Source organism: Muscardinus avellanarius (genome assembly GCF_963383645.1).
Source record: "Muscardinus avellanarius genome assembly, chromosome: 7".
Taxonomy (NCBI): Eukaryota; Metazoa; Chordata; class Mammalia; order Rodentia; family Gliridae; genus Muscardinus; species Muscardinus avellanarius.
This window is the reverse complement of record NC_137793.1, coordinates 79,163,862-79,191,173: the sequence shown is the minus strand read 5'-3', so window position 1 is coordinate 79,191,173 and position 27,312 is coordinate 79,163,862. Positions and strand designations below refer to the sequence as shown.

Below are 27,312 nucleotides of genomic sequence, written 5' to 3'. Positions count from 1 at the left end.
AAGCAGGAAGAGCTGAAGAAAATTTCAGGGATCCTGATCCATACTTAAATGTGTCATCATAATGTATAGCTGACAGAATTATAGCCAAACCATCCTTTATACAGCAATCAGAAATCGGATGGTAAGGCGTTATCCAGCTCTAAATATAGGAAAGGGTCTTGAACAGCCAAGTATTTCAAAAAATTATCCAAGTATTTGATAAAAATGGGTTTATTGTCTGTATACAATTGGTCTTTTTCTGTATACAAATATAATTATAGTAGTTCCATTGAATTTAATGTATATATAATATATGCTCATTGAAATGTTATATTAAGTAAATTTTTAAAAAGATGAACTTCTAATTCTGTTTCTACAAGTCTCCTTTTCTAACATTTCATAGAAGATGGCTTTGGCTATTTTTTACCCCTGGAGTAATAAATTGTTTTATTTTGCCATGTTAAAAACAAAAGACCTAGGCTGGGCATGGTGGCTCATGCTTGTAATCCCAGCATTTGGGAGGCTGAGACAGGAAGATCGCAGTTCACAGATAGCCTCTGCTACTTAGTGAAGTCCTTTGCAACTCAGTGAGACCCTGTTTCAAAATAAAGAATTAAAAAATAGGGCTGGGGATGTAGCTCAAAGGTAGAATGCCCCTGGGTTCCATCCCAGTACCTTAAACAAACAAACAAACAAAAAAAAAAAACAGGCAAAGTAAGTACATGAGAATAATTATCTAACATTGTTTTCATTACAGTGGATGAATATATTGCAATTGCAAAGGAGAAACATGGCTACAATGTTGAACAGGTATGTAGAGAAACTTTATTTTAAAGATATGGGGTCTCACTATGTTGCTCAGGCTAGCCTCAAACGCCTAGGTTCAAGTAATCTTCCTGCCTTAGTCTTCTGAGTAGCAGATACCACTGTATCCTGCTTGGAAGTAAAGATGCTTAAATCTCATTTCAATTAAGTAACATCTCAGCCTTTATCAGAATTAATAGTAAAATAGATATATATTTGTTTTTATTACTTTTTTTTTTTTTTTTTTTGCAGTACTGGGGTGGAACCCAGGGGAATTCTACTTCCGAACTATACCTTCAGCCCTATTGTTTTATTACAATTTTTTTTTCGGGTATATTTGTTTTTAGAGAAGAAATGTGAAATATCTGTAACCTGGGTTATCAAGAGATAACTATAGTGTGTAGCATGGTTAGCTAATATTTTTATGTAATTGAGATATTTACATATCAATATATAGATAACTTTTTGTGGATTTTGAAGTCTTTGATTGCCTATTTTTTAAACATTGCTTTTCTGTTTAATATTTCTTTAAGAAAGTTAATCCTTTAAGGTATGATTATATATGTTTATTTTTAAAAAATCTATTATCAAACTACGGAAATTCACAAACTTTTTAAATGCTTTATCTCTTTTTAAAGAATAAAAGGTCATCCCCTAAAAAATCATACTCAAAATTTTATAGTAAAAATAAAGGCCTACTAAAAATAAAGGGGAAAGTTTTGGTATTTTTGGAAATTGACCATTTCAGCCTTTCTTATGACTTAGTAATCAAGTCACAATGATTTGATTAGTTGAAAGATTGATTTTCATGTTATTGAAGTTATTTATATGCCTTCTGATCATTCTGTATGTGTACATTATGGTAATAACTTTAAAAATATATGGGGTTAAATATTAAATTGTGAAGTTGCAAAGGAGATTAATCTTGTTTCTTGTAGGTATTTAGCTTATAGAATTCTAAAAGGTTAAAACTTAAATATTTCTCTACTAAATACCAACTGAGCATTCTGATTTTATGCTAAAATTCGTAGTTTTATTTAAGTAGTAATTTCATTCAAGTATTAATTTACTGGATATTTTTATTTTAGCATATCTTCCCTACACATTAACAAATTTGTAAATGTGGGTACAATCTAAATATGAGCCTACAAACCTGCTTTAGAAATTAAAGTAATTCCTCAGCCCACTTTTTCCTAGATTCTGCATCAAATATGATATGTATAAATAATTTACTGTTCTGAGGCCCCAATTTAAAAGAAAATTTAAAATGAAGTTCATTACCTGGGTGCCCCTGATTAAAAGCCCCAGACTGTGAGTTTGTCTTCCATTGAAGTCATAGGCTTAAGATTTTTTTCTAATTTGTGTTTAACTTTCTTAAGTGTGATGGAACATAAGTCCATTAAAACCAAAGGGGAATGATTTCTCTTCAAAGGCACTTGGCATGTTGTTCTGGCATAAACATAACATTGAGAAGTCCCTTGCTGATCTCCCTAATTTCACTCCCTTTCCGGATGAGTGGACAGTGGAAGATAAAGTCCTATTTGAACAAGCGTTTAGTTTTCATGGGAAGAGCTTTCACAGGATTCAGCAAATGGTATGGTGATTTTGGTCTTACTGTGATCATACCTGAATGACATCTTATGCTGCTATTGACTGCTTCCTAATTACTAAATATAAAAAACTTTTCCAACTTAACACTAATTTAAAACTATTTTGAATTAGCTATATTTATATATAGTACTATTTTCTACAATCACTCATGCATGAAAGCTGTTTATTATTTCATTATAGTAAGTTAATTTTATTTTGACTTGTTTTGTTATTAAATATATTTGTTGTTCCAGAAAAAAATCACAATATCAACTTTATTTAAATGTTTTATTTTTTGACAGTAGGATTTTGTTTCCTAATGTATAACTTTTTAGATGAAAGCCTATTTTTAAAATTCTGTATTGTAATCAATTTTTAACCATTTTGTCCAGAAGCTACTGCTTTTTTTTTTTCAAATGAAAGTCACTTGGTTATTCTCTATTTGTAGTTCTTAAAATTTTAAAATAAAATAAGACTAATAAGTTACTGCATTAAGTTACTTTAATGAGAGTGAATAAAAATTAGATAATGTTTATAAATGTATCTAGGTACCTTCGATAATTGAAGAATTTTTTGGGTGGGAAATTTACTTTCTCATTTGCCAATATGACATGAATGTATGATCATCAGTCACTTCAGGGCTCAAAGTCTTTATTTGGTGGCTAATGTCTTCTTGCATTATTTACCATCTTAAGACCTGAATTTAACAAAATGTATTTTAGAAAACATTGTTAAGAATTGAGTAGCTCTTCTTGAGAACATCTTGCTAAATGAAAGAAGGCAGACTCAAAAGACCATATACTATATGATTCCATTACTTGTAATTTCTAGAATAGGCAAATCCATAGAGATAGGAAGTAGTTACCAAGGATGAGGAGAAAGGGAGAATAGGGAATGACTGTTATACAGGATTCCTTTTGGAGGTTATGAAAATATTATGAAATTAATAATTATAGAATCAGTAATAATATTATGGAGTTTGCAGTACAACTTAATGAATATAATAAAAACCACTGAATTGTATACCTAACATGGTCTTTTCTGTTATATGAATTATATCTCAGAAAATATCAGTCTACTCAATGGATTGAAAAAAAGAATTGAGTAGCTCTTTTGAGAAAGCATTTACTAAGAAAGCATTTACTAGCTGGGCGTGGCGGCGCACGCTTGTAATCCCAGCATTTGGGAGGCTGAGACCAGTGGATCGCAGTTTGCGGACAGCCTCAGCTACTTAGTGAGGCCCTTCGCAACTCAGTGAGACCTGGTTTCAAAATAAAGAATAAAAAATAGGGCAGGGGGTGTAGCTCAGAGGTGGAATGCCTCTGGGTTCCATCCCCAGACAAAAACAAAAAACAAACAAAAAGAAAGAAAGCATTTACTAACATGTCTGTACTGGGGATTTCTGGAAACATTCTCACTAAGTTAGTTTGTTGCATTCTCTCCTCCCAGAGCAAACAGTAATATTTATTTCAAAATGTCAATGACATTGGTGTGGTAGGTACTATGATTATAATAGCACTTATGTTTCATAAAGGTTATGAATCAGTTAGGAAACAGTTTTCATTTATGCTTTTGATAGTAGAGAATAGTATCAATAATACCATTTAGTCAGTTTGTGAATTAAACTTGCCAATATTGACATAATTTATTTTTAAGCTTCCAGATAAGACAATTGCAAGCCTTGTAAAATACTACTATTCTTGGAAAAAAACTCGCTCTAGGACAAGTTTGATGGACCGCCAGGCTCGAAAACTAGCCAATAGACATAATCAGGGTGACAGGTAGGTTGGATGCTTTTATATAGTTGCCCTTTTGAGGACATTGCACTGAATTGCTTATGTTTCATAAGGCAGAAAAATTTAACAATGCATTATAAGTACTTTCTATCCTTACATTCATATTCTGCTCCGACAGAAAGAGACAAGTGGTCAAAAATCTTAATAGTAAGAATTCTCTTAAACTCTTTAACTGTAATCCAAAATGCTTCCTTTTAGTATTGCTATAACCAATACTTCTAATTAGAATGTATTAAAGAATATATCTAGCTGAGCATGGTGGTTCACAACTGTTAACACAGTACTTGGAAGGCTGAGACAGGAGGATTGCAGGTTCAAAGATAGCCTCAGCAACTAGTGAGACCCTGTTTCAAAATAAAAATAAAATAGGCTGGGGGTGTAGCTTAGAGGTAGAATGCCCCTGGTTCAATCCCCAGTGCCACAAGGAAAAGAATACACTCTGAGGAAGTGTATTTCTTCCACAGTTACCTGAAGTCTTCATCATTGTAACTGTGTTTCTGGTAGTATAAAATCACTTTATTTCCTGGTTTTTGTCTGTCTTCCCTACCCCAAAGAATAAATGATTCTAAATACTATAAGAATTAAATTACAAACTTATTTTTCTAATGACCATTCTTGTTCAGTTAAAGGATATTTAGTAAAAGTATTAAGAGAGATACTATAGTTTGATAAAAGCACTGGAATAAAGTTTTTATAAAGGAATTAAGTATACTGATCTTTGTTTCTTCTCAGTGATGATGACGTGGAAGAAACACACCCAATGGATGGGAATGATAGTGATTATGATCCTAAAAAAGAAGCCAAAAAAGAGGTAATAATCATGAGAAGTTATTACAGTTTTTCTATAAAGGTACTCCAAAAGAATGAGTAGTACTTCATAGTAAAAAAAAAAAAAAAAATGTGTACAATGGTTTAGGAGGTACTAAATTTTAGTGCCAATAGGAAGGTTTTGGTAATACAGTAATAACTAGAACCTCAGTTGGCCAGTGTTTTAAGAAATTTGGGGGTTTTCTCCTCTAATCAGAAATATAAAAGCCCAGCCACAATTTCTAGTCTTTAATCCACAGAAAAGAAATAAATTAATTGATATTTTATTAATTTTTCTTTCTTTTGTATTTTTTCACCCCCTCCCCACATTTTTCCCCATTCTTGCCATTATTTGCTTGAGCCATAGACCCAAGGAACAACTGGTGACACTGTTTTCTTCCCCATTTCCCATACTTCCCAGATATATTGTAGCTGTGTAGATCCAAAATGTTGAATCAGTTGCATTCTTGAGAGGCACAGCAGGAGAAAAATGGTATACTTAAATGTGATTTTTCACGACTACAAAAAATATCCTTCAATCTCAGGATAGTCCTTAGTGCTTCTCCAATTTTAACTGAAGTCTCAGTTTTTTCTTTGGTAAAATAAAAATGATAGGATTCTTTTGAAGTACCCAGAACACAGTTAATCTTGAATACAAGTTGCTGTTTTATTATCCGAGCGACTATTTTAAACATACATCCCTCTCCACACATTGTCCAACACCCTTCCTGTCCCATAGGCACTACCTAACATTACAGCTCTTCCCTACCCTTTGTGCTGCCATACTGCTCATTCACCTGAGGGTCTTTACTTAGAACACTTTATTATATTTAGCATATTTTGTCTACTAAACTGTGAGCTCCTTAAAACCAGGAACTGAGTTACTCATCTTGTATCCCTTAGCACTTAGCACAGTACCTGGCAGATAGTAAGTATTTATTGAATGAACAGTCTTGTGTCTGAGTGCCTCTCTCTCATACTACTCTTGTTCTGTGCAATTCCACTGCTTGTTTGAGCCTATCCATCCCTTCATATTTCCTCAGACTTTATCCATTTGCTGTCCCTTCTCTTTCCTGTATTTCTGGCTTTTTCACTGGAGGTCAGATATTTAAGACTTCCACTTAAAAGCCTAACTATCTTTTAGCCAGTCAAAAACAACCGTACTTCTTAGCTCTATGTAACTCTTGAGTTTGTTTCAGTTGGGATTCTTCTGTATACCACTTACTGAAACCACCAGCACGAGTAACCAGTTACCTACTAACTGCACATCTGTCCATGATTAATTACTTATTATTCTGCTTGTGCTTTTCCTACCTTAACAATTGCATCTCCATTTTAGTGACATCTTTTTTTTCTCTCATATACTATATTTTTGTCATTACTGTTTTTTAACTCTTAAATAACTGAAATTTGTTTTCTTCCTATTCCTTTGACTATTATTATCTGGGCCATGTCTCATTTCTTCTCTGAATTATCACAATTGTTCTCTGTCTTTTTTAATGATATTGGGGATTGAACCCAGGGTCATTCTACCTCTTACACACACACACACACACACACACACACACACACACACACACGCCCATTTTTGTTTTGTATTTTGAAACAGGGTCTTGGTAGGTTGCTGAGAGTCTTGCTAAGCTGCTGAAGTTGTCCTTGAGCCTGCAATCCTCCTGTCTCATCCTCCCAAGTACTGGGATTATAGGTGTGCTTGCACCCCCACAGTTGGCTATTTTCTATCTTATTGCCATGCCTCCAGACTCCATACCAACCTTTCTAGTTCATTGGCTACCCTGTTACCAAAAGATCTTTTTAAACTCAAATCTGCTTTCAATGCAAACTCCAGTTAGGCATTCTCCACTTCATATATTTCAAATGACAAGTATCTTTTAGTTCTCTGGCTTTTGTCCTGTGGTTAGGTTGGTCCCTCTTTTCTGCCATTTTCTTTCTTCCCAAATCTGCCTAGGAAATTCCTTATAACTCTACAAGATGTAGTGGGCTTTTTGTTTTAAAATATTTAATTGATGCATTGTAATTGTATATAATAAATGATACTTTTATATATGCACATAACATTTCTGGGTCTGTTTTCTTTGCCATACCTCCCTTTCCTTTTTCAGCTCTCTCCATACATAATAGTAAGATTCAGTGATATAATTTTTTAATGAAATCTTATGCCGTATGTGGAATCATCTATCTCATTTTCCTTAAATCTGTTGTAGTACTAATTGCTTTGATCAGTACATGTTAACATATAGTTCCCCACCTGCTTTTAGTAAGCTCTTTAAAAGTAAGAACTGAGCCAGGTGTGGTGGCTCAGGCCTATAATACCAGTACTTGGGAGGTTGAGACAGGAGAATCACAGGTTCTCAGCAACTTAGTGAAGCCCTTCACAAGTTAGTGAGACCCTATTTCAAAATAAAAAAAATAGGGCTGTGGGTATAACTCAGAGTCTTGTAGAGCATCCTTGGGTTCTATCCCAAGGACTACAAAAACAAAACACAAAACCTGTATCACATGGTGTAGTCCAGGATTTGCACTATATGCCAGGAACTTTACTTATTTCTTTGCTTCATTGAAAATGATAGTGATAGCAGGCAGAGGAAGATTCTAAATTATGTCCTTTAACAAAAATTTTTTAACCTGTGTCTGCCTGTTGTTAACATATTACACAGAAAGTTTTTAACTTAAAAAATGTGAACTGTACATTTCATGCAGTATGTACAGCTTAAAGAGTAGTAAGCACCACTGTACTGTGATTAGGAAACGGAAGTTTGTGTTTATATTTCCCCAACTGCATGCCCTTCCCTATTTACAGAAAAACTTTGTATTGAAACTTATTCACACGTGTGTGTGTGTGTGTGTGTGTGTGTGTGTGTGTGTGTGTGTGTGTCACTGAGGATTGGACAAGGAACAGGCTACCTCTAAACTGTACCCCCTGCCTTTTTTCTTTTTTTCTTTTGAAACAGGGTCACACTAAGTTTTAGAGTCTTGTGAGATGCTGAGGCTATCCTCAAACCTGTGATCCTCCTGTCTTAGCCTACCAAGTATTAGAATTATGGATGTGGACTCCAGATAATGGAGGGGAAACTTCAGCAAAGCTAGAAAGGAAGCATAAGAGAGGAAGGCTGAGGTTGATTAGTGGAGGAGCTATGTTCAAATATGTGTATAAATGTGAATATAGCATGGTCACCAAGTTAGAGCCCAGGTTTTATTTTGTTTTGTTTTGTTTTTGGTGGTACTGGGGATGGAACCCTTCTACCTCTGGGCTACACTCCCAGATCTATTTTATATTTTATTTGGAAACAGGGTCTTTTAAGCCAGCAAGGCTGGCTTTGAACCTATGCAATCCTCCTGTCTCCACCTCCCAAGCACGGGTTTTTTTGTTTTTTTGTTTTGCTAGTATGAACAATGCTGATAGGAACAAATCCTAGTTACACATAAGATTTAACATTAACCCATATAAGAGACATTTACAAGTTATGGAGGTGTTTTTGTAGTTGCAGTGATTTCTGGGTGCCAAAAAAAAGTGAATTTTACTCAGCAGGAGAAAGGGATGACAACTATCATGAAATGTACAGTACAGATTATCATACTAAAATGTCATTAGCAACTTAGAGAATTCCCCGTGATTATTTGAAGTAGAATTACTCTCTTTTATGGTAAAACCATATTGAACTTCCCCAGGTAATGAGAAGTCATTTTCTATATTTGATAAGCCTCTACTAGGCTATGAAAATACTCACTGTCTGCTTCTTTGCCAATACTTGATCACCCACATCCCAGTCCACTCCCACCAGCTTCCTCCCCATACATGTTAATGAAATAGATAGTAATACCTTCATATATTTTTTCTTTCTTATTTTTACCTTATGTTTACTTTTTATACTTTTGGGAGATTAAGAATTCATCTTTTATCTTGTGATTTTACTTTCTACTGTTTGGGGATATTTCTGCTAAGTGTCTGTAGGTATTAACCTGAAATATTTTTAATTAACTTTTTGATTTGGGAGTTTTCAGACCAGATAGATCATATGCACTTAGGCCCCAGACCTGCCTAAAAGCAGGCCTGTGTTAGGAATTCTTAGGGGACATTTTGTAAATTTTTTTCCCAGCTAAGTATGAGATAGGCATAACTCCCTTTAATCATCCTCTCCTTCTGCAAAGCAAGGGGTATTTTTTTCCTACTTCACATAATGATGGAAGTTTCCCTTCCAGCATTTTAGCTTTGTCTCTCATGCCCTGCACTGGTTGTCCTTTGAAGTCTGGGCTTTAGGCAAATACCAGCTCCTGCATAGTTGTTTATCCCTCTGGCTTTTTGCTTTCTCATCTTTTCTGACGTCTCAGGAATTTCCTCACTTTCCTGCCAGCTCAGAAACAAATTTTAACAGAATTTTTAAAAATACTTGATCTTGCCAGGTATGGTAGCACATGCTTGTAATCCCAGTACTTGGGAGGATCACAGGTTCACAAGCCAGCCTCAGCTACTTAGTGAAAAATAGGGCTGAGGATGTAGCTCAGAGATAAGATGCTCCTGGTTCCACATCTTTAGTACAAAAAAAAAAGCTTGAGCTAGCAATTTTAGGAGTGGTATACTGGAAAGGGTTTCTCTGAATATCTAATCTGCCGTGTATTGCTTTAATTTTTTAGCAATAAACTGAATTATGCTTCATTGTATAATTTGTATTATTTTGTGAATTTTACTCAGTTTCTAAATAATTGGATTATTAAGTCTATTCAGTGAAATAAAATTCCACCTATAGACAAAATTTTTTAATGGCTTTCTCTCTCAGAAGCCCAGAATAAGCCAGGTGTGTGCTGCACGTTTGTAATCCTCATACTTGGGTGGCTGAGACCAGGAGGACTGTAGGTTTAAGGCCAGCCTCAGCTACTTATGCCCTCTGCAACTTAGTAAGACCCTGTTTCAAAATAAAGAATAAAATAGGACTAGGGCTGTATCTTGGAGATAGAATGCCCGTGGATTCAATTCTCAGTTCCCAAAAAAATAAAAAAGTCCAGAATAATTTGTATTTTTATGTTATATTTTAACACTATTGCAAGTAATAGTAAAATAGTACTTAAAATTTCATGGTTGTCATTATTAGAATATTTTTATAACCTCTTCTGAGACATAAACTGGCATTTTATGCACAGATTTGAAAGAAATATTGTCCAGGTTAAGATTCCATGTCCTTTTTAACCTTTAGAGGACTAGTTCTCTTAGCAACATAAAAGTGAAAATGAAATCTTACCTCTTTTTTCAGGTGCCTAGTCTGCCACAGGCTGTAATTCCTAATTTGCCCCTTTTTGCTTTCTTTTTTTTTACTTTTTGAAAAACTTTCTATTTTGTATGTTATAGTCTTTTGTCCTTAATTGACATAGGGAAAATGTAACTCATCTTGAAGCAAATAGGAATAGTCAATAACTTATTTTTTAGTTTATTCATAGTTCTCTGGGCCTAGAAACCAAACATTTGATTGAGTGGATTAATTAAGGATGCATTATGTTGTACACTTTTCTTCTTCCAATTGGTGAGTGCTATGTCTGCATTTGGACTTGTATATTATATAATTGGTTTGAAGTATTTTTCAGGTGTACTTAGTGCAACAGACACTTCTGCTAGAAACAGATTGTTTTCAGCTTATACATTTGTAAAAACCAAATGTCTTATTATTCTGTCTTTATTTTCTTAGGGTAATACTGAGCAATCTGTCCAAACTAGCAAGATTGGGCTTGGAAGGAGAGAATATCAGAGTTTGCAACATCGCCATCATTCTCAGCGTTCTAAGTGCCGTCCACCTAAGGGCATGTATTTAACCCAGGAAGACGTAGTAGCTGTTTCTTGTAGTCCCAATGCAGCCAACACCATCCTGAGGCAACTGGACATGGAGTTAATATCTCTAAAACGTCAGGTATTTTTAGAAAAGTAATATATTTTGCTTATCTACTTTTACCTACATTGAATTCTGTTGCAGGTTTTCTCAGCCACTCAGTTATGTAAGTGTCATCTGGGGGGCGGGCGGGCAGTGCTGGGCATCAAACCCAGGTCTTTAAATATGCTAAGCCAGTACTGTACCACTGAGCTGTGCCCTTAGTGCAGCTTTGTTTTATAAAATTTATTTCAAACTTAAAATCTCTGCTAATTTTATTTTTTATTTTTATTGGTCCATTATAGTCATACATTTTAATGGGATGCAAGATGGTAGAGACATACATGCACACATCACCCATTTAGCCCTTACCTAGTTCCAACCCCATTCCTTCCCCCTCTTTCCTCATGTTTGGCTTAGTACATTGATGTTTGTTGAAGTACATCATGTGCATTAGAGAATTTTCCTCTCCCTCCCCCTCCCATCCCCTGAGGTAAGTTGCCTTATTTGCTCATCTGTAGAATCTCCTTCTTCATCTGGAGTTCCTCCTATGACCCATTTTCTCTGTAGTTTTCGCATATTAGGGAGCGCATCCAATTTCTTTTTTCTTGTGATTGACTAATCCCGCTTAGCATAATGTTCTCCAGTTCTATCCATTTCCCTGTAAATGACATAATTTTGTTCTTTTTTATGGCTGAGTAAAATTCCATTGTGTACATATTCCATACTTTTGCAATCTAATCATCTGTTGATGAACATCTTGGCTGGTTCCATAGTTTAGCAATGGTGAATTGTGCAGCTATGAACATAGATACACATTCATTAGTTTGGTAGTTTGGTTTCCATTCTTTTGAGTAGATACCCAGAAGTGGTATTGCTAGATCATATGGTAGGCTCATTCCCATTCTTCTGAGGATTCTCCACATCCTCACCAGCATTTGTTGTTTGTGTTTTGAATGATTGACATTCTAGTTGGAGTTAGGGGGAATCTCAGGGTAGTTTTGATTTGCATCTCTTTGATTGCTAATGATGTTAAAATTTTTCTCATGCATTTATTGGACATTTGAGTTTCTTCTTTTGTGAAGTATCTATTCACTTGCCCTTTTGGGGGGGGATTGGGTTGTTTTCTTAGTGTTGAGTTTCTTGAGTTCTCTGTATACTGTAGATATTAGTCCTCTATCAAAGGAATAGTTGGCAAAAATTTTCTCCTATTCTGTCAGCTCTCTCTTGAGGTTCTTGATAGTTTCCTTTGCCATACAGAATCTCTTCAGTTTAATGCAATCCCACGTATTGATCTGCCTTTTGGTTTCTTGTTCTTAGATAGGCAGAATAAATATCAAAATGGCCATTCTTTCAAAAATGATCTATAGATTCAGTACAATACCCATTAAATTAACAAGGTCATTCCTTACACATAGAAAAATCAGTACTTAAATTCATTTGATACAACAACAACAAAAAATACCCCAGAATATCCAAAGTAGTTCTCAGCAACAAAAATCATATAGGAGGCATCAAAATACCTGACTTCAAACTATACCACATAGCCATAGTAATAGAAATAGCATGGTGCTGACACAAAAAGAGACACATAGACCACTGAAGCAGAATAGAAGACTCAGAAACAAATCCACATACCTATAGCCAATTGATTTTTGACAAAGGGGCCACAAAAAAAGATAGCCTCTTCTTTTTTTTTTTGGTACTGGGTTCCTGGAAACCCTTCTACCTCTGGCCTACACTCCCAGACCTGTTTTTTATATTTTATTTGGAAACAGGGTCTATAAGCCAGTGGGGCTGGCTTCGAACCTGCGCAATCCTCCTGTCTCCACCTCCAAAGCGCGGGGATTACAAGCGTGCACCACCACACCCAGCTAGCCTCTTCTTTTTTTGACTGGAAAAAAGATAGCCTCTTCCTTTAAATTAATTCCACATGCATAAAAATGGAAGTAAACCCCCCTTGCTCACCCTGCACAAGAGTCAAGTCAAGAGGGATCAAAGACGGAAATCAGACCAAAGACCTTTCCAGCTTCTTGAAGAGGATGTAGGTCAATACCTCAACACATAGACACAGGTAAAGACTTTCTCAACAAGACCCCAAAGGCACAAGAATCATCCTTGACTGACCCCTTGCCATTACCCCTTCCTTAACATGCATAAGTCCAAGTGGTAATCAAGTTGTACATGCTTTGTCTCTGAAATTTTCTTTAAATTAATTCTTCCATTTTTATTTCATCACTACTACCCCTTGTTTTAGGACCTTACTATCTCTTATCTGACAGTCATCTTAAGTATTCTTTCTACTCACTTTTCTTTAGCTCCATGTGGTGCATAGTTGCCAGTTATCTTTTAAAAGTACTGGTCAGGGTTACTTATTTTAAAGGCTCCACCCCAGCCCTTTTTCTTTTTTATTTTGAAACAGTATCTCAACAAATTGCTGAGATTAGTCTCACTAAGTTGCTGAGGCTGACCTGCAATCCTCCTATTTCAAGCTTTTCATTTTCATTACTGTCTACTTACCTTTAACAGTTTACAGTAGAGATACGGTTTATGAGAAGGCAGTGTTAAAACATTTGAAATTCATCCTAAATTAAGAAACCAGTGAGCGGCGTAGTGGCTCACACTTGTAATCCCTGCGTTTGGTAGGCTGAGACAGGAGGATTGCACAGGTTCAAAGCCAGCCTCAGCTACTTAGTGAGGCTCTCGGCAAATTATCGAGACCTTGTTTCCAAATAAAATATAAAATAGTTCTGGGAGTATAGCTTGGAGGTATAAAGCCTCTGGGTTCCACCTCCAGTACCACCAAAAAAAAAAAAAAGTGTACCGTTGTAATATGTAAAATTTACAGTTTTCAACTATATTTCTCTCTTTTCTTTCTCTTCTTTCTCTTTCCTTTTTTTTTCCCCCCCCAGTGGTTTTTTTTTTTTTTTCTTTTTTTTTTGGTGGTGGTACTAGGGGCTAAACCCAGGGGCCCTTAACCTTTCAGCTATGTACCCCAGCCCAGATTTATTTGTTTGTTTGTTTGTTTGTTTATTTATTTTTGCGGTACTGAGGATAGAACCCAGGGACATTCTACCTCCGAGCTACATCCTAGTCCTATTTCTTTTTTTTTAATTCCTTATTTCGAAACATGGACTCACTAAGTAGCTGAGGCTGTCCGAGAACCTGGATCCTCCTGTCTCAGCCTCCCAAATGCTGGGATTACAAGCTTGTGCCACCACACCCAACTAATTTTTTTTATAATAATAAAAAATAATAATTAAATAAATAAAATAATTATTATTTTTTTATTTTTATTGGTGCATTGTAATCATACATCACATTGGAATACAAGACTTGAGAGGATATACAAGCACACATCATCCAATTAGCCCTCATCCAATCCCCATCCCACTCACTCCCCCTCCCTCAATCCCATGCTTGATTGGTATCTTTGATACATTGTTTGTGTACCTCCTGAGTTTTAAAGAGGTTCCATCCTCCCCCATCTCATCCCCTCTGATTGGTCACCTTAATTGCTTCTCTATAGGGCCCTTTCTACAATTCGACCTCCTCCATTTACCCCTTTTCTCCTAGTTTTTGCTAATTAGGGGAAGCATCTGGTTTTTATTTTCTGTGATATTTCTCTGTGCATGCCACATTGCAAGTTCCGATTTCACTCTTGACGGCCCCAGTAGTGGCCTGGCCACCTAGAGGACTCTGATCCCAACCTCACTGGCTCCAGCACCAGCCTTGTCTCATGGGAGGCCGCAATCCCAGCCTTGCTGGCCCCGGCACCGGCCTAACCCATCGACAGGCTCCGATCCCGGCCTCGGAGGCCCCAGCACTGGCCTTGCCTCATTGCAGGCTCTGATCCCGGCCTCGCTGGCCACGGCACTGGCCTTACCCCTCAGCAGGCTTCGATCCTGGCCTTGGAGGCCCCAGCACCGGCCTTACCCCTCAGCAGGCTCTGATCTCGGCCTCGGAGGCCCCAGCACCGGCCTTGCCTCACAGCAGGCTTATTTTTTTTTATTAAAACAAGGTCTTTTCCTAAGTTGCTGAGGGCCTAAATTGCTGAGCTGGTCTTCAACCTGCAGTCCTCTCAAGTACTGGGATTATAAGCATGTACCACCACACCTGGCTGGTGTTTCTTTATTTATCTTTCCTTTTTTTCTTTCTGGAATGACTTTAGGGATTACATAATGCATCAAAAGGTTATCATTGTAAACCTAGAATAGTCTTTTTTTTTTTTTTTTTTTTTTTTTGGTGGTGGTACTGGGGGTGAAACCCAGGGGCTTTCTACCTCTGAGCTGTACTCCCAGACCTATTCTATATTTTATTTGGAAACAGGGTCTCACTAAGTTTGCTGAGAGCCTCATTAAGTGGCTGAGACTAGCTTCAAACCTCTGCGATCCTCCTGTCTCAGCCTCCCAAAGTGCTGGGATAACAAGCGTGTGCCACCACACCCGGCCTTAGAATAGTCTTGATCTTTAGGGAAACGGATGTTTAAATACAATTAAGAGAGTAATGTAAAAAACACTGAAATTTTTGAAGTAAATATATAACTCAGATAAAACAAAATAGAGTTAATATTATACCACTTCCCATAAAATGTAAGAATTTTGGAACTATATAGTGTAAGACTGAGAATATCTTAAACATGTTCAGATTGCTTTATCTCTTGACTTTGGATTTTCACCCAAACTGGCCTTCTGCGTTTTTCTTTATGTAGAAAACTACCTGAATAAAAATAAACCACATTAGCTTCTTTAGCTTTCTTGCCTACCACTTGTTTTCTGACCCTTTCCAATCGTTTCTGTCCCATACCCCATTCTGGTTCTACCACTGGAAAAGCTATCTTAAGAGCATATATGAATGAATTTCCAGGTCTGAAGTCTCCTTGTTGGTATCTGTCTGTCTGTCTCTCTCTTTCTTCCTCCCTCCTCCTCCTTCATCTTCTTCTTCTTCTTCTTCTTCTTCTTCTTCTTTTTTTTTTTTTTTTTTTTGTGGTACTGAGGATGGGACCCAGGGGCACTTTGTCAACAACTTTTTGGAATTTCTTTCCCTTGACTTTTGTGACACTGGTCTCTTGAGTATAGATATTATATATCTGATTGAATGCTTATCTTACAGTCAAACCATGACTGTTTGCAAAACACTCCCATCTTCCAAACCACAGCTCTCCTTTTTAGAAAACTTATAAATACTTTGCATGTAATATTTTGAAAGTTCTCAAAAAAAAAAAAAAGAATAGGATGTACTTGGTCATCTTTATTCATGCTTCATCCTCCATACTACGACTACATGGAGATGAAGCTAGGGACATTCTACCTTTGAGCCATACTCTCAGCCTTATTTTGTTTTTCATTTCAAAACAGGGCCCCACTAAGTTGCTGAGGCTGCTTGAACCTGCAATCCTCCTGTCTCAGCCTCCCGGGTACTGGGATTACAAGTGTGCGCCATTATGCCTGGCTTTTGGACTACTTTTTATTGATTTTTATAAAGGAACTTGAAGACTTAAGCTTCTTCCTTGATTTTTCTTTGTGCGCATAGAGCGAGGGAGTGGTTACTGGGGATTGAGCGAGAGTGCACTACCACTGAGCTACACTCCCAGCCTTTTTTATTATTTTGAAATAAAATATTTTTATTCTTTATAATTTTGATAAATGTGTAGGCTGGCCTTCAAGTTGTAATCCTCTGTCTCAGCCTCCCAAGTACTGGGATTACAGGCATGTACTGTGCTGGGGTCTTGGTTATTCATATGATGTGTGATATGCAAAGGTTAAAATTATGGGCTTATAAGTTACTACTACTTTTCTATTCCCAATATATTGCATATAGAATGTCCAGTTTGAATTCTTCTGCACCTTAGTTATTTGTTCTTTTTTTAAAAATTCTCTGTCTCAGTTATACCACATACACTCAGTTACTCAAGTAGCCATTTGATTCTCCCTAATTCTCCGCAATTGAATATTGATACATGGTAGGTATTCTGTCAGTTGAACCAGATGCATTCTGCCCCTGGACGAGACTCTCAGCTTTATTTTTTTATTTTGAAACTGGATCTCGCTCAGTTCCTGAGACTGGCCTGGAACATGAAATCCTCCTGTCTCAGCTTCCCAAATACTGGTATCACAGGTATGTACCACTATGCTGGCTCAATTACGTATTTATAAAGTGGGGTTTTTTTATTCCTGCTACCACCATCCCTCCATTCCCTCTATTTTAATGAAAGCTTTCTTAATTATTTCGCACTTGGATTAATAAATTAATCCATCCTTTCCCTTCCATTCTGTTTGCCACATTTCTACTGGAAGTGTCTTTCTAAAAGACAAACATGGTCATGTGCTTTTGCTTACTTAAAAATCCTTTAAGTTCCTTTAGTCTTTGGGCAAGATTCAAATTCTGTGGTCTAGCCCCGGCCTAATTTTTTGTTCCATATCCTAGGGCTTTACTGTCTTCCTAATTGCTATTCTGCAAGGAATGCATTCCCTCTGCTCACTCTGGTCTGCCTGCTTAGTTCTTGTTGATCTTTTCAAATGAAGGTATCAGCTCCTCTGAAACATTTTTCCTAACCTGTCTCTCATCCAGTACCACCCATAAAATAAAAGCATTTACTCTATTATTCTCTCTCTTTCTCCAAGTCAATGTTAAGTGTTTTAGCATTTATCGTACTTGTATATTTATTTATCTTCCCTCAGTCTTTGAAAACTGAGATCCTTTACATTTTATATGTCTGGCTAACATGGCCAACTAACTGCCCTTGAATCACCCTAGATTTATGTTTTAGCTGTATTTTTAATATCTCTGGTGAAAAACATTTCACAAATCACTTTAATTATTTGGTTGTCCATACTCTGTGTATGGGGGTGGGGCAGAAGAAAAAAGCAAACAAGCCTAACCCTTAATGTTCTAAATGGAGATGAACAGTGTTGCTGATAGAATAGTGCTATATACTTGGTATGGCTTTAACTCATATGGTACCTCCTATAATTTGTGGTCTTGATAGAGTTTATTGACCTCTCTATGCTTTACTAAGATTCCTCATCTGTAAAACGGTGATAATAGTCCTGGCATTGTGGTGCATGCCTATAATCTCAGTACTTAGGAGGCTGAGGTAGGAGGATTGCACGTTCAAGGCCAGGGTTTAGTAATTTAGCAAGACCCTGTTTTAAAATAAAAACTAAAACCAAGCATGGTGGCACAGGCTTGTAATCCTAGTACTTGGGAGGCTGAGACAGGAGGGTCGCAATTTGTGAAGCACTATGTAACTTAGACCCTCTTTCAAAATGAAGAATAAAAAATTGGCCTGGGGGTGGAGCTCTGAGGTAGAATGCCCCTGGGTTCAATCCCCAGTTTCATAAAATAAAATAGGGCTGGGGTGGAGCTCAGATGGCAAATGCACCTGGGTTCAATCCCCAGTAAAATAGGTACGTGTTCACATACACACTCAGTTATAATAGAAAAGTCAGTTTTATTCTACTCTTGAAGTTGATTCTTTAGGGAATAATCTAAGCATAGCAAGAATTTTATTTGCTTCAGTGTAAACTTGTCACCAAAAAAGTACACCTAGCTAACCTAATAAAACATGCACATACCTCAGACATGTAGCAGCTGCCTCTGTTTGTTGTTTTATGAACCATACACATCTGGTGTTAAAACTTTGATTACAAATAAACTCTCCTCTGCTGTTTCACAGTAACTCACAAGCTGTAATAGTTTTTTGGGGGTTTTTTTGTTTTTTGTTTTTTTGTTTTTTTTGGTAGTACTAGGGATGGAACACAGGGGCATTCTACCTCTGAGCTATACCCCAGTCCCATTTTTTTTGTGTGTGTGGTGGTACTGGGGTTCCTGGAAGCCCTTCTACCTCTGGGCTACACTCCCAGACCTATTTTTATCTGTAAACAGGGTCTCTTAAGCCAGAGAGGCTTGCTTCGAACCTGCACGATCCTCCTGTCTCCCCCTCCCAAGCACAGGGATTACAAGCGTGTGCCACCACACCCGGCTCATTTTTTATTCTGTATTTTGAAACCAGGTCTCACTAAGTTGTAGAGGGCCTCACTAAGCAGCTGAGGCTATCCGTGAACCCAAGATCCTCCTGTCTCAGCCTCCCAAATACTGGAGTTATAAGCATTTGCCACCATGCCTAGCTTGATACCTACTTCTATAAGCAGCTTTTATATCTTTCCAACTAAAGTACCATCTTTATTGTAGCTTTTATGTACTTGTGTGTATATGTGGTTCTAGTAATTGAACCCCGGGCCCAGCATGTTATGCAAATAAATGCTCTACCACTGAGCTAAACCCCAGCCCTGCATTTATGGATTTCTTAATCATTAAAGTGTATTTAACTGTATCCCCATTTTTGTTAGGCTTCTTTCTTTTCTTGTTTGTCATTGATGAAGCTTTCCCTATAAAACTGGTGGTTTTATTTGCATAGTACAGTAGCTTAAGAATGTATGTGTTATAGCAGCACTGATTATACTTCTCTCATAGGGTAGTTGTGAGAAATGAAGTGATTTATTGTGTATAAAGTGTTGATTTGTCCATATCCAACATGGGAGTGTTGTTTTATCCTAAGTACCTCATTAATGCTAGCCACCATTATCATTATTATTATTATTATTATTGGAATAATTGTTACTTATTCAGAATATTGTGGCAATGAGAAGTGTTAATGGATTTAATCTCTTTGTATGTCAGTTGTCTTCAGTTATAAGAGACATTAAAAGACACTTAAAGACACTTATGATTTATGATACTCAGAGATCTTCAAATCTAGCTCAAAGTCTTTTAGTCTATTAAATGTGTATTAGTTGATGTGAGTGGTGTATCATACTTTAAGGTGATAAATATGTCTATTCTCCAGAAATAAAATTTAAGAGGGTTTTAGTATATATTCTTGTTTATTTGAATACTCAAAATTTTACATAAGTACATGATCTGATTCATATTTTGGGTTCTTCTATTGAAGGTTCAGAATGCTAAGCAAGTTAACAGTGCACTTAAACAGAAAATGGAAGGTGGAATTGAAGAATTCAAACCTCCTGAGGTATGGTATTGAAAAATACCTGTATTTAAGTATAGTGAAACCTTGTTCTTTCCGTTTTCTAGTGTTCAAATACTATTTGGTCACATGCATTTTTAGTACTTTGAATGTTTCACAATATGGGTAATTCATTATATCTATATTTTATTTAGATAGTTGGTATTTGGAGGCTTGGCGAATCCTTTTGTATTTAAGTTAGATTATTTCTTTCTTGCCCTTAGCAGTTCATATCAAGCAAGAGTCTTAGGAACAGTAGCTATAGAAGTAGGCACGGTATATGTGAAGCTGCAAAGTCATCAGTAAGCAAACTGGCACCTTTTTGGGTCTGTAGCAGTGTTTATTTAAAGTCCTTTTCTACCCATGTGAATTGGTAACACAGTAGGAATAAATCACAACTCTCATTTGTCTTAACAATTTTAACAACTTTGTATTTTAATTTAAGGTATTTCTCTTTTAGCTCAAATTTCCAGTTAGAATTTTACTATGTGGATTTTTTTTTTTTTTTTTTTTTTTTTTTTTTTTTTTTTTGGTGGTACTGGGGTTCCTGGAAACCCTTCTACCTCCGGGCTGCACTCCCAGACCTATTTTATATTTTTTTATTTGGAAACAGGGTCTCTCAAGCCAGCGCGGCTGGCTTCGAACCTGCACGATCCTCCCGTCTCAGCCTCCCAAGCACAGGAATTACAACTGTGCATCACCACGCCCAGCTACTATGTGGATTCTTAAACTTATATCCTAAAAAAAAAAATCTTAAAAACAATATATAGATTGACCAGTTTTTCAAGCTTTACTCATGTTTTAGCTGAGACCTAAGTATATTTTTGTTATTTGTGGTAACTAAAGGAATACTTAAATATGCCCTTAAAGTCCAGTCAAGTCTTTTTACAGAAGTTTCTACTACAAGATTTTTTCTCCTTTTTACAATTCCTGTATTATGGTCTATGTTTCTGGATTTGCCTTTTTATGTATATGATAATCAAAAAATCTTATTTAATCCTAATGGGACTTTTTCTCCCTCTACATTAAACTGATTGAAATATCCACAAATGAAATATGTGTGAGGGATGGGGAGAGGCAGAAGACTAGAGCTTCAGAAATACTGTGTCACATGCTCTGCTAATCATTAGAATCATTTTTTCAGAAAGGAAGACCTTTTACAAAGAAAATTTATTTTTATTTGTTTTTAATAATCTCAAGAAGGTTGGGTTGTGGAAAAGAATGAAAAGTACATAGGCTGGTACCTCATTCCAAACCCATAGGTAAACTGACAGATATTCTAGTAACATTTATTTAAGGATAGTATAATAAAAATTCTACTTTATTCTGCTATATTATTGCAACAAAATTATATTTTATATTGAAATTATTTAAGTTTCTAATCACATTAAAATTCATAAAGTAAAAATGCCTATCGTTTCATAACTTGAAATAAATATAACAGATAATTTAAAACATTTTGGAAATACCAAGAAAAACTTTATGCTAACAAGTTTGAAAATTTAAACAAAATATAGAATTCACTAGGAAAATGCCTTAACAAAATCACCTGATAAAGAAAGAAAAGCTAAATAGCATATGATTACTTAATAAAATGAAGCAATAATTAACATTTTTCTCTCACAAGAATGCACCAGGCCTAGATAATTTTGCAGAAAAATTCTACCAATTTTTCAAGGAAAAGTTAGTCTAATCTCAAATTCTTCATAAAATTACAGAACAGTCTTACTTGTTATCAGTTATATAAAGACAGATTTGAAAGTATAGTAGCATTTTATCTTCCTGTGTGCTACCTCTGATTTTTGTGTAAATAGACAAAGCAGGTACTATTACTTTACACAAGGGAACAGACTCAAAAAGGTTAACTTGCTCAAAGTCACATTAAGTAGTAAATTAATGGGAGTGTATTTACAGTTTAGCTTTTTAGAGTCTTGATAGGTCCTGGATTAGTCTATTATGCTGCCACTTTTAGAAGTTTTCATAAGAGTAGCAAAATAGTTTATTAGATTCTCACATTTTAATGTTATTGAGTTAGAAGTTATCAAACCATCTTTAGCTTTATTATAAAAATATTAAAATAAAAACCAACAAAATTTTAGCACTGTCATGCATACCCTGAACTTTGAATTGTTATGTGAGGGTAATATTGAACTCATATGACTTAAACATACTTGTATGTGTCATGTGGTAGCATATACCTGTAATCCCAGTAATTAGGAGGCTGAGACAGCAGATTCAAGTCCAGCCTTAGCAACTTGGAGGGAGGGAGAAAGAGGGAGAGGGAGGGAGAGAGAGAGAGGGAAGGAACAAACGAACGAACGAACTAAGGAGTATATAATAATATTTTATTATCTAGAAAGTCCTCATATTTATCATGTGTGTTTGTTGCTTTGGGGAGGCGGGCAACTTAGATGGATATATTTCAAAATACTAAATTAATAATCACATTAACAATCCTGGAAAAGATGTTATCCATCTTCTTAACTTTAGGTTAGATATTACTTAATCAAAGAATGTTAATAACCTTTAAAATAATTACAGTAGATCATTAAAATAAGTACCTTACAGTTAAGCCGGGTGTGGTGGCACACGCTTGTAATCCCCGCGCTTGGGAGGCAGAAACAGGAGGATCACGCAGGTTCGGAGCCAGCCTCGCTGGCTTAAGAGACCCTGTTTCCAAGTAAAAAATATAAAATAGGTCTGGGAGTGTAGCCCAGAGGTAGAAGGGCTTCCAGGAAGCCCAGTACCACCAAAAAAAAAAAAGTACCTCACAGTTACTAAGATTACTTATTAATTTGGTCTTATTTGGCATTTTCATTTTGGAAAAATTTTGTTGGAGAAAATTCATTCACTTCCACAAGTATTTATTGATCACTAATTTCATATTTCATGTAAGGTACAGTGTTAGTCACTGTGGGAATGGTTTGTAAAGAGGAGAGAAAACATAAAGATGAGGACAAAATGAGCCAATTTTTTTCACCTGCTTTTAAAAAGAGAACTTACAGTCCAGGTGTTATAAGACAAACTGAAAAGTTATATGGTAGATTTACAGGCAAAGTGCTTCAGGAAAATGGTTGAGCATCATTCAAGGATAATCAGGGAAGACTTTCTAGAGGAGAAGCATTTCAGCTGAGGCTTGAAGGGTAAGTGGGGCTTTGCACATACCAAAAGGGCATATTCTAGGCAGAAAGAATAATAGCAGTGATTTAGTGTTGAATAATACATCCTAAACATAAATCCATTGGGAAAATTAAAAGCATTCTTGAAACCAGTCAACACATGTTCCTTGCACTTACTGTGTGCTTGTGATTGTGCTAATTGCTATTGAGAATTCAGTGGAAGTGTTAAACAGTCTTTTCCTCAAGAACCATGTTGTCATCTTAGGAAGGCAAACTTGGATACAGCAGAGGAAGGAAACCGTATGAGATTTAGCAAGGTTAGGCGGGGGCTGCTTTGTGATAGAAATCAGTGAGCAAAGGGTGGAGTATAAAAGTCCTTGAGAACCCTAGAAAGAAAAGTCTTACCATCAGATAAAATGGGAGAATCCTGTGGCATACTTGATATAGAAAGAATGTATTGAAATTTTAATTATAGGAAAATCGTCCTGACAGTGTTGTATATTTCAAAGGGGAAACGTCATAGCTGCTAAAATCCTAAGCATATGTGAGGGGATAAATGGTTTAGGGTATAGAACTGGTTATTAGTTATAGGAATGAAAGTAAGTGAGTTTTTGTTTTTGTTTTGTTTTGTGGTACTGGGAATGGAACCCAGGGGCATTCTACCTCCGAGTTATACCCCCAGCCCTATTTTTTATTCTCTATTTTGAAAGAGGATCTCACTGAGTTGCATAGGGCCTCACTAAGTAGCTGAGGCTGTTCGTGATCCTCCTTTTTCAGCTTCCCAAATCCTGGGATCACAAGCATGCGCCACTACACCCTGCTTGCAAGTGATAAATTTAAAATATATTTTAATGTAGGGAATTAATGTGCTCTTCTTAAGGTATGTGAGAGTTGCTGAGGCTAGTCTCAAATCGGCAATCCTCCCATCTCAGCCTCCTAAGTATTGGGATTGCAGGTAGCACCACCATGCCCAGCCCTGTACTTGGGAGGCTGAGACAAGGGAGATCACAGGTTCAAGGGCAGCCTTAGCAACTTAGTAAGCCCTGTTTCACAATAAAATAGGGCTGAGGGTGTAGCTCAGAGGTAGACTGTCTCTGGGTTCCACTTCCTGTACAAAAAGGAAGGAAGGAAGGAAGGAAGGAAGTGTGTGTGTGTGTGTGTGTGTGTGTGTGTGTGTGTGTGTGTGTTGGATACAAATGGCATATTTTGTTATACTCTGATTTGTTAAGGATGGAAGTAAATAGGAGGAGGCAAGGAAGTGAATGAATTCAGAAAGGAAAAATAATTCAAATTGGCCATTTCATCTGGAGTTCAACTGAAAAACTAGTAATCCATTTCAGCGCTGGTGGGACCTGGCTGTGTGGATGTATTGAGCTTGTGTGCCTATCTATGGCTACCCTAGTAAGGACATTTGAATAGTAATTTTGGAAAACAAATCTTTAAAAGAATTTGTAGCTCAGTAGTAGAACCACACATCTGAGTAAGATGTAACTCCATTGTTTTTCCTTTATGAAAGATTACCAGACCCTTCAAAAAATGTGCTGGGATAAATGAATTTATTTTAGCCTCACATGGTACCTGGTCTACCTGAGTATCCTGTTTAATACCACATTCTCAGTATATCCCAAATTTAATTCATCTTAGCCTTATCTTTACACGTCTCCAAAATCAGCATTTCTTGTTTCTAGGCTCCAGACATTGCCTCCAAGCCCATCTCAATCTCTAGCTCTTGCAGTGTCCCTTTTTCTTGTACTTTTTCACCCATTCTAATCATTGTGACTTTCTCTCCCATGTTTGAATTTCCCAGAATACTCTGTACTTTTTAGTTTTTGTTAATGTTGTTTGTGTTCATCTAGTCTCCTGATTTTCTTATAAGCTTTATGAAATTTAGGTGAAAATAAATGCATCATTTCTCGTTTTTTGTTTCTTATCATGATTCCCTCTTCTGTAGTTTCTGCCTTGCAAATTTAATAACAGGCACTGTTGCCCATCACTGCTAGATGCTTTTTATATATGCTTTGAATATATACCATATTGAGTTGCGTTTACTCCTCTGAGCAGCTTGTAGCATAAGTATTGCAGCTTTGTGTGTACAGGAGAGCCACAATAGCTAAATGCTCATTAGTCTGAGGAATATCTGGAGAAGCCGAAGTTGCCAAACAAGAAGATACTCACTGTCCCTAATTAATTAGCATTTTTCTGGCCCATCCATCACATCAACACCCTTGTCACTCTCTTGTTAATAGAATGTAAATGTAGCACAAAACAAAACTGTAAACTTTGCAAAAAAAAGTTGTAAACTTTGCAAAACTTTATGAAGTCTGTTAAAATACAAGAGAATGGCTCCAATTACCTACAAAATTGTTGAGAGGAAAAAAGATGCTGATTCATAGGCAAGCACTTCAAAAAACAGTTTGTATAACAAAGAATTAACAAAAGGCCTTGGGGAAATTATTAAAGCCTTCAAAGAAAAATGATCTATTATATGATCGTGTTGTGAATTTCAAAACCAAAGGATATTGTAATACCATTGTATAGTCAGAGATATGCCAAAAAATAGCATTAAAGAATATTAATTAAATCATTAATGTGTGTGTGTGTGCACGCACTGGGAATTGAACCCAGGGGCATTCTACCTCCAAGCTATACCCCCAGCCCAATTTTTTATCCTTTATTTTGAAACAGGGTCTCACTAAGTTGCAGGGGGCCTTACCAAGTAGCTGGATCCTCCTCTTTCAGCCTCCCAAGTACTGGTATCAGAAGTGTGCACCACCACGCCCAACTCATTAGCCGTTTTTTTTTTTTTTTAATGAATTTTTTTGTATTACAATCAACCCTAGCCATGTATGGTGGCATGTGTCTGTAATACCAGCACTTTGGGAGACTAAGAAAGGATCAGATCGCAGGTTCAAGGCCAGGTTCGGCAAAATAGAGAGAACCTATTTCAAAAATTTTTCAAAGTGGAGTGGAGGCTTGGGATGTAGCTCAGAGGCGAGTACCTGGGGTTCAATCTCCAGTGTCCCTCACAGAAAAGTTAACCCTTTTTTCACCATTTACTATGAAGCATTTGGAACTGATTTATATAGGTTCTAATACCAGTTATCTTTTTCTTTTCATTTGAGTATCCCTCCCCCCCACTTTTTAAGCTTTGACTCACCCTTTTATTACTGCTTCTGTACGTGTGTCAGAATTTTTAGTATACCCCTTCTTTCTCTTTTTACTGTTGTTCTTTTGCCTTGTTGTCAGTCTCCTAACTTTGAAGGTTATTTGTTATTCCCTACCTGACCTGCCTTTTTAGTCCTTTCTGAAATTCAGTAATTTTACTTTAGGGTTTTGTCTTTCTTACTCAAGGTCTTTTATTCTTTACTACTTCTTCCTTCCTTCACTAAGAAAGTTAGTTTTTTACTTTGAATTTTTGTTTGATTCATTCTTCCTTCCAAATATTTAATTGTGAAAAAGGTGGTATTAAACCAGAACCTCTGTGTGCCATAGAAACTCTTATAGCTAAGACCATGTGTGAGGTAGGACCAATGTTCCCGTTCTCAAAGGAAGCCTTCCTTCTGTTTTCCCAGCAGGTCCAGATATCACACTAAGTCGCTTTATCTTAGCAGTGCCTCTGCAGACCTTTCCAAGCAGGTGCACTTATTTCTATTCCTCATCTACTGCCATATTTACTAGTCAGTGGATATATACTAATGGAATCTGGTTAGATATTTGATATTGTGATACTACTGTAATAAAAATTCTACTCAGGAGTTTTAGACAAAAAAAAATTGGTGAGGAGCATTAGGAGATCTTGAGGGGGAAAAAAGTATTTCTTTCCAGTTGGTCAGTTTCTGCTTTAAAGTTCAAGTTTAATAGAAGGTAGGCCTATTCTACATTCTATGCTAATTTTTACAACTATTTTAGGATGAGAAAGGATAAAATTAATATAAATAGGAAGGGAAAGAAATTTTAGAGATAGTCACAGATTCTTGCTAAAGAAAACAAAGTCTCTTAAATGTTAAAAGCTAAGCTAAATTAATGTCCTTAATGTGTGATAGGAATATTATAGTCAGAAAATGGACAGCTAAAAGGTTTCCTCATATTTTAATGTCTTTTATTTAGAGCAGAAGCATCAGTGTTTAGTCTCCCAGACTACATTTTCCCTTTTATTACCTTTCTGTGTTGGTAAAAGGTAACTCAAATATAAAATTTTAATCCTTCTAAAAGTGGAATCTTCATAAATCAGAGTTTTTGTAATCTTATATCTGTGATTTGGTGAAGTTAAAAAAAAATAAGCACTTTGGAAAATGTCTGTCATATCCTCATTAGGAAACTTC

General features: G+C 36.3%; 1 protein-coding gene across 7 annotated transcripts in view; it reads left to right on the top strand.

Annotated features, from left to right (window-relative positions):
- The window catches only part of RCOR3 (REST corepressor 3), a gene marked incomplete at both ends in the record, with an annotated part of 49,153 nt that overhangs the window by 11,409 nt on the left and 10,432 nt on the right, over positions 1 to 27,312 (top strand). For all 7 annotated transcript variants that reach the window (XM_080698570.1, XM_080698571.1, XM_080698569.1 and 4 more), the window contains 6 exons: positions 737 to 789; positions 2,216 to 2,377; positions 4,030 to 4,154; positions 4,902 to 4,980; positions 10,670 to 10,888; positions 19,800 to 19,877. In XM_080698570.1, coding sequence (XP_080554696.1) covers positions 737 to 789; positions 2,216 to 2,377; positions 4,030 to 4,154; positions 4,902 to 4,980; positions 10,670 to 10,888; positions 19,800 to 19,877 — 716 coding nt within the window. The remainder of the gene's footprint in view (positions 1 to 736; positions 790 to 2,215; positions 2,378 to 4,029; positions 4,155 to 4,901; positions 4,981 to 10,669; positions 10,889 to 19,799; positions 19,878 to 27,312) is intronic.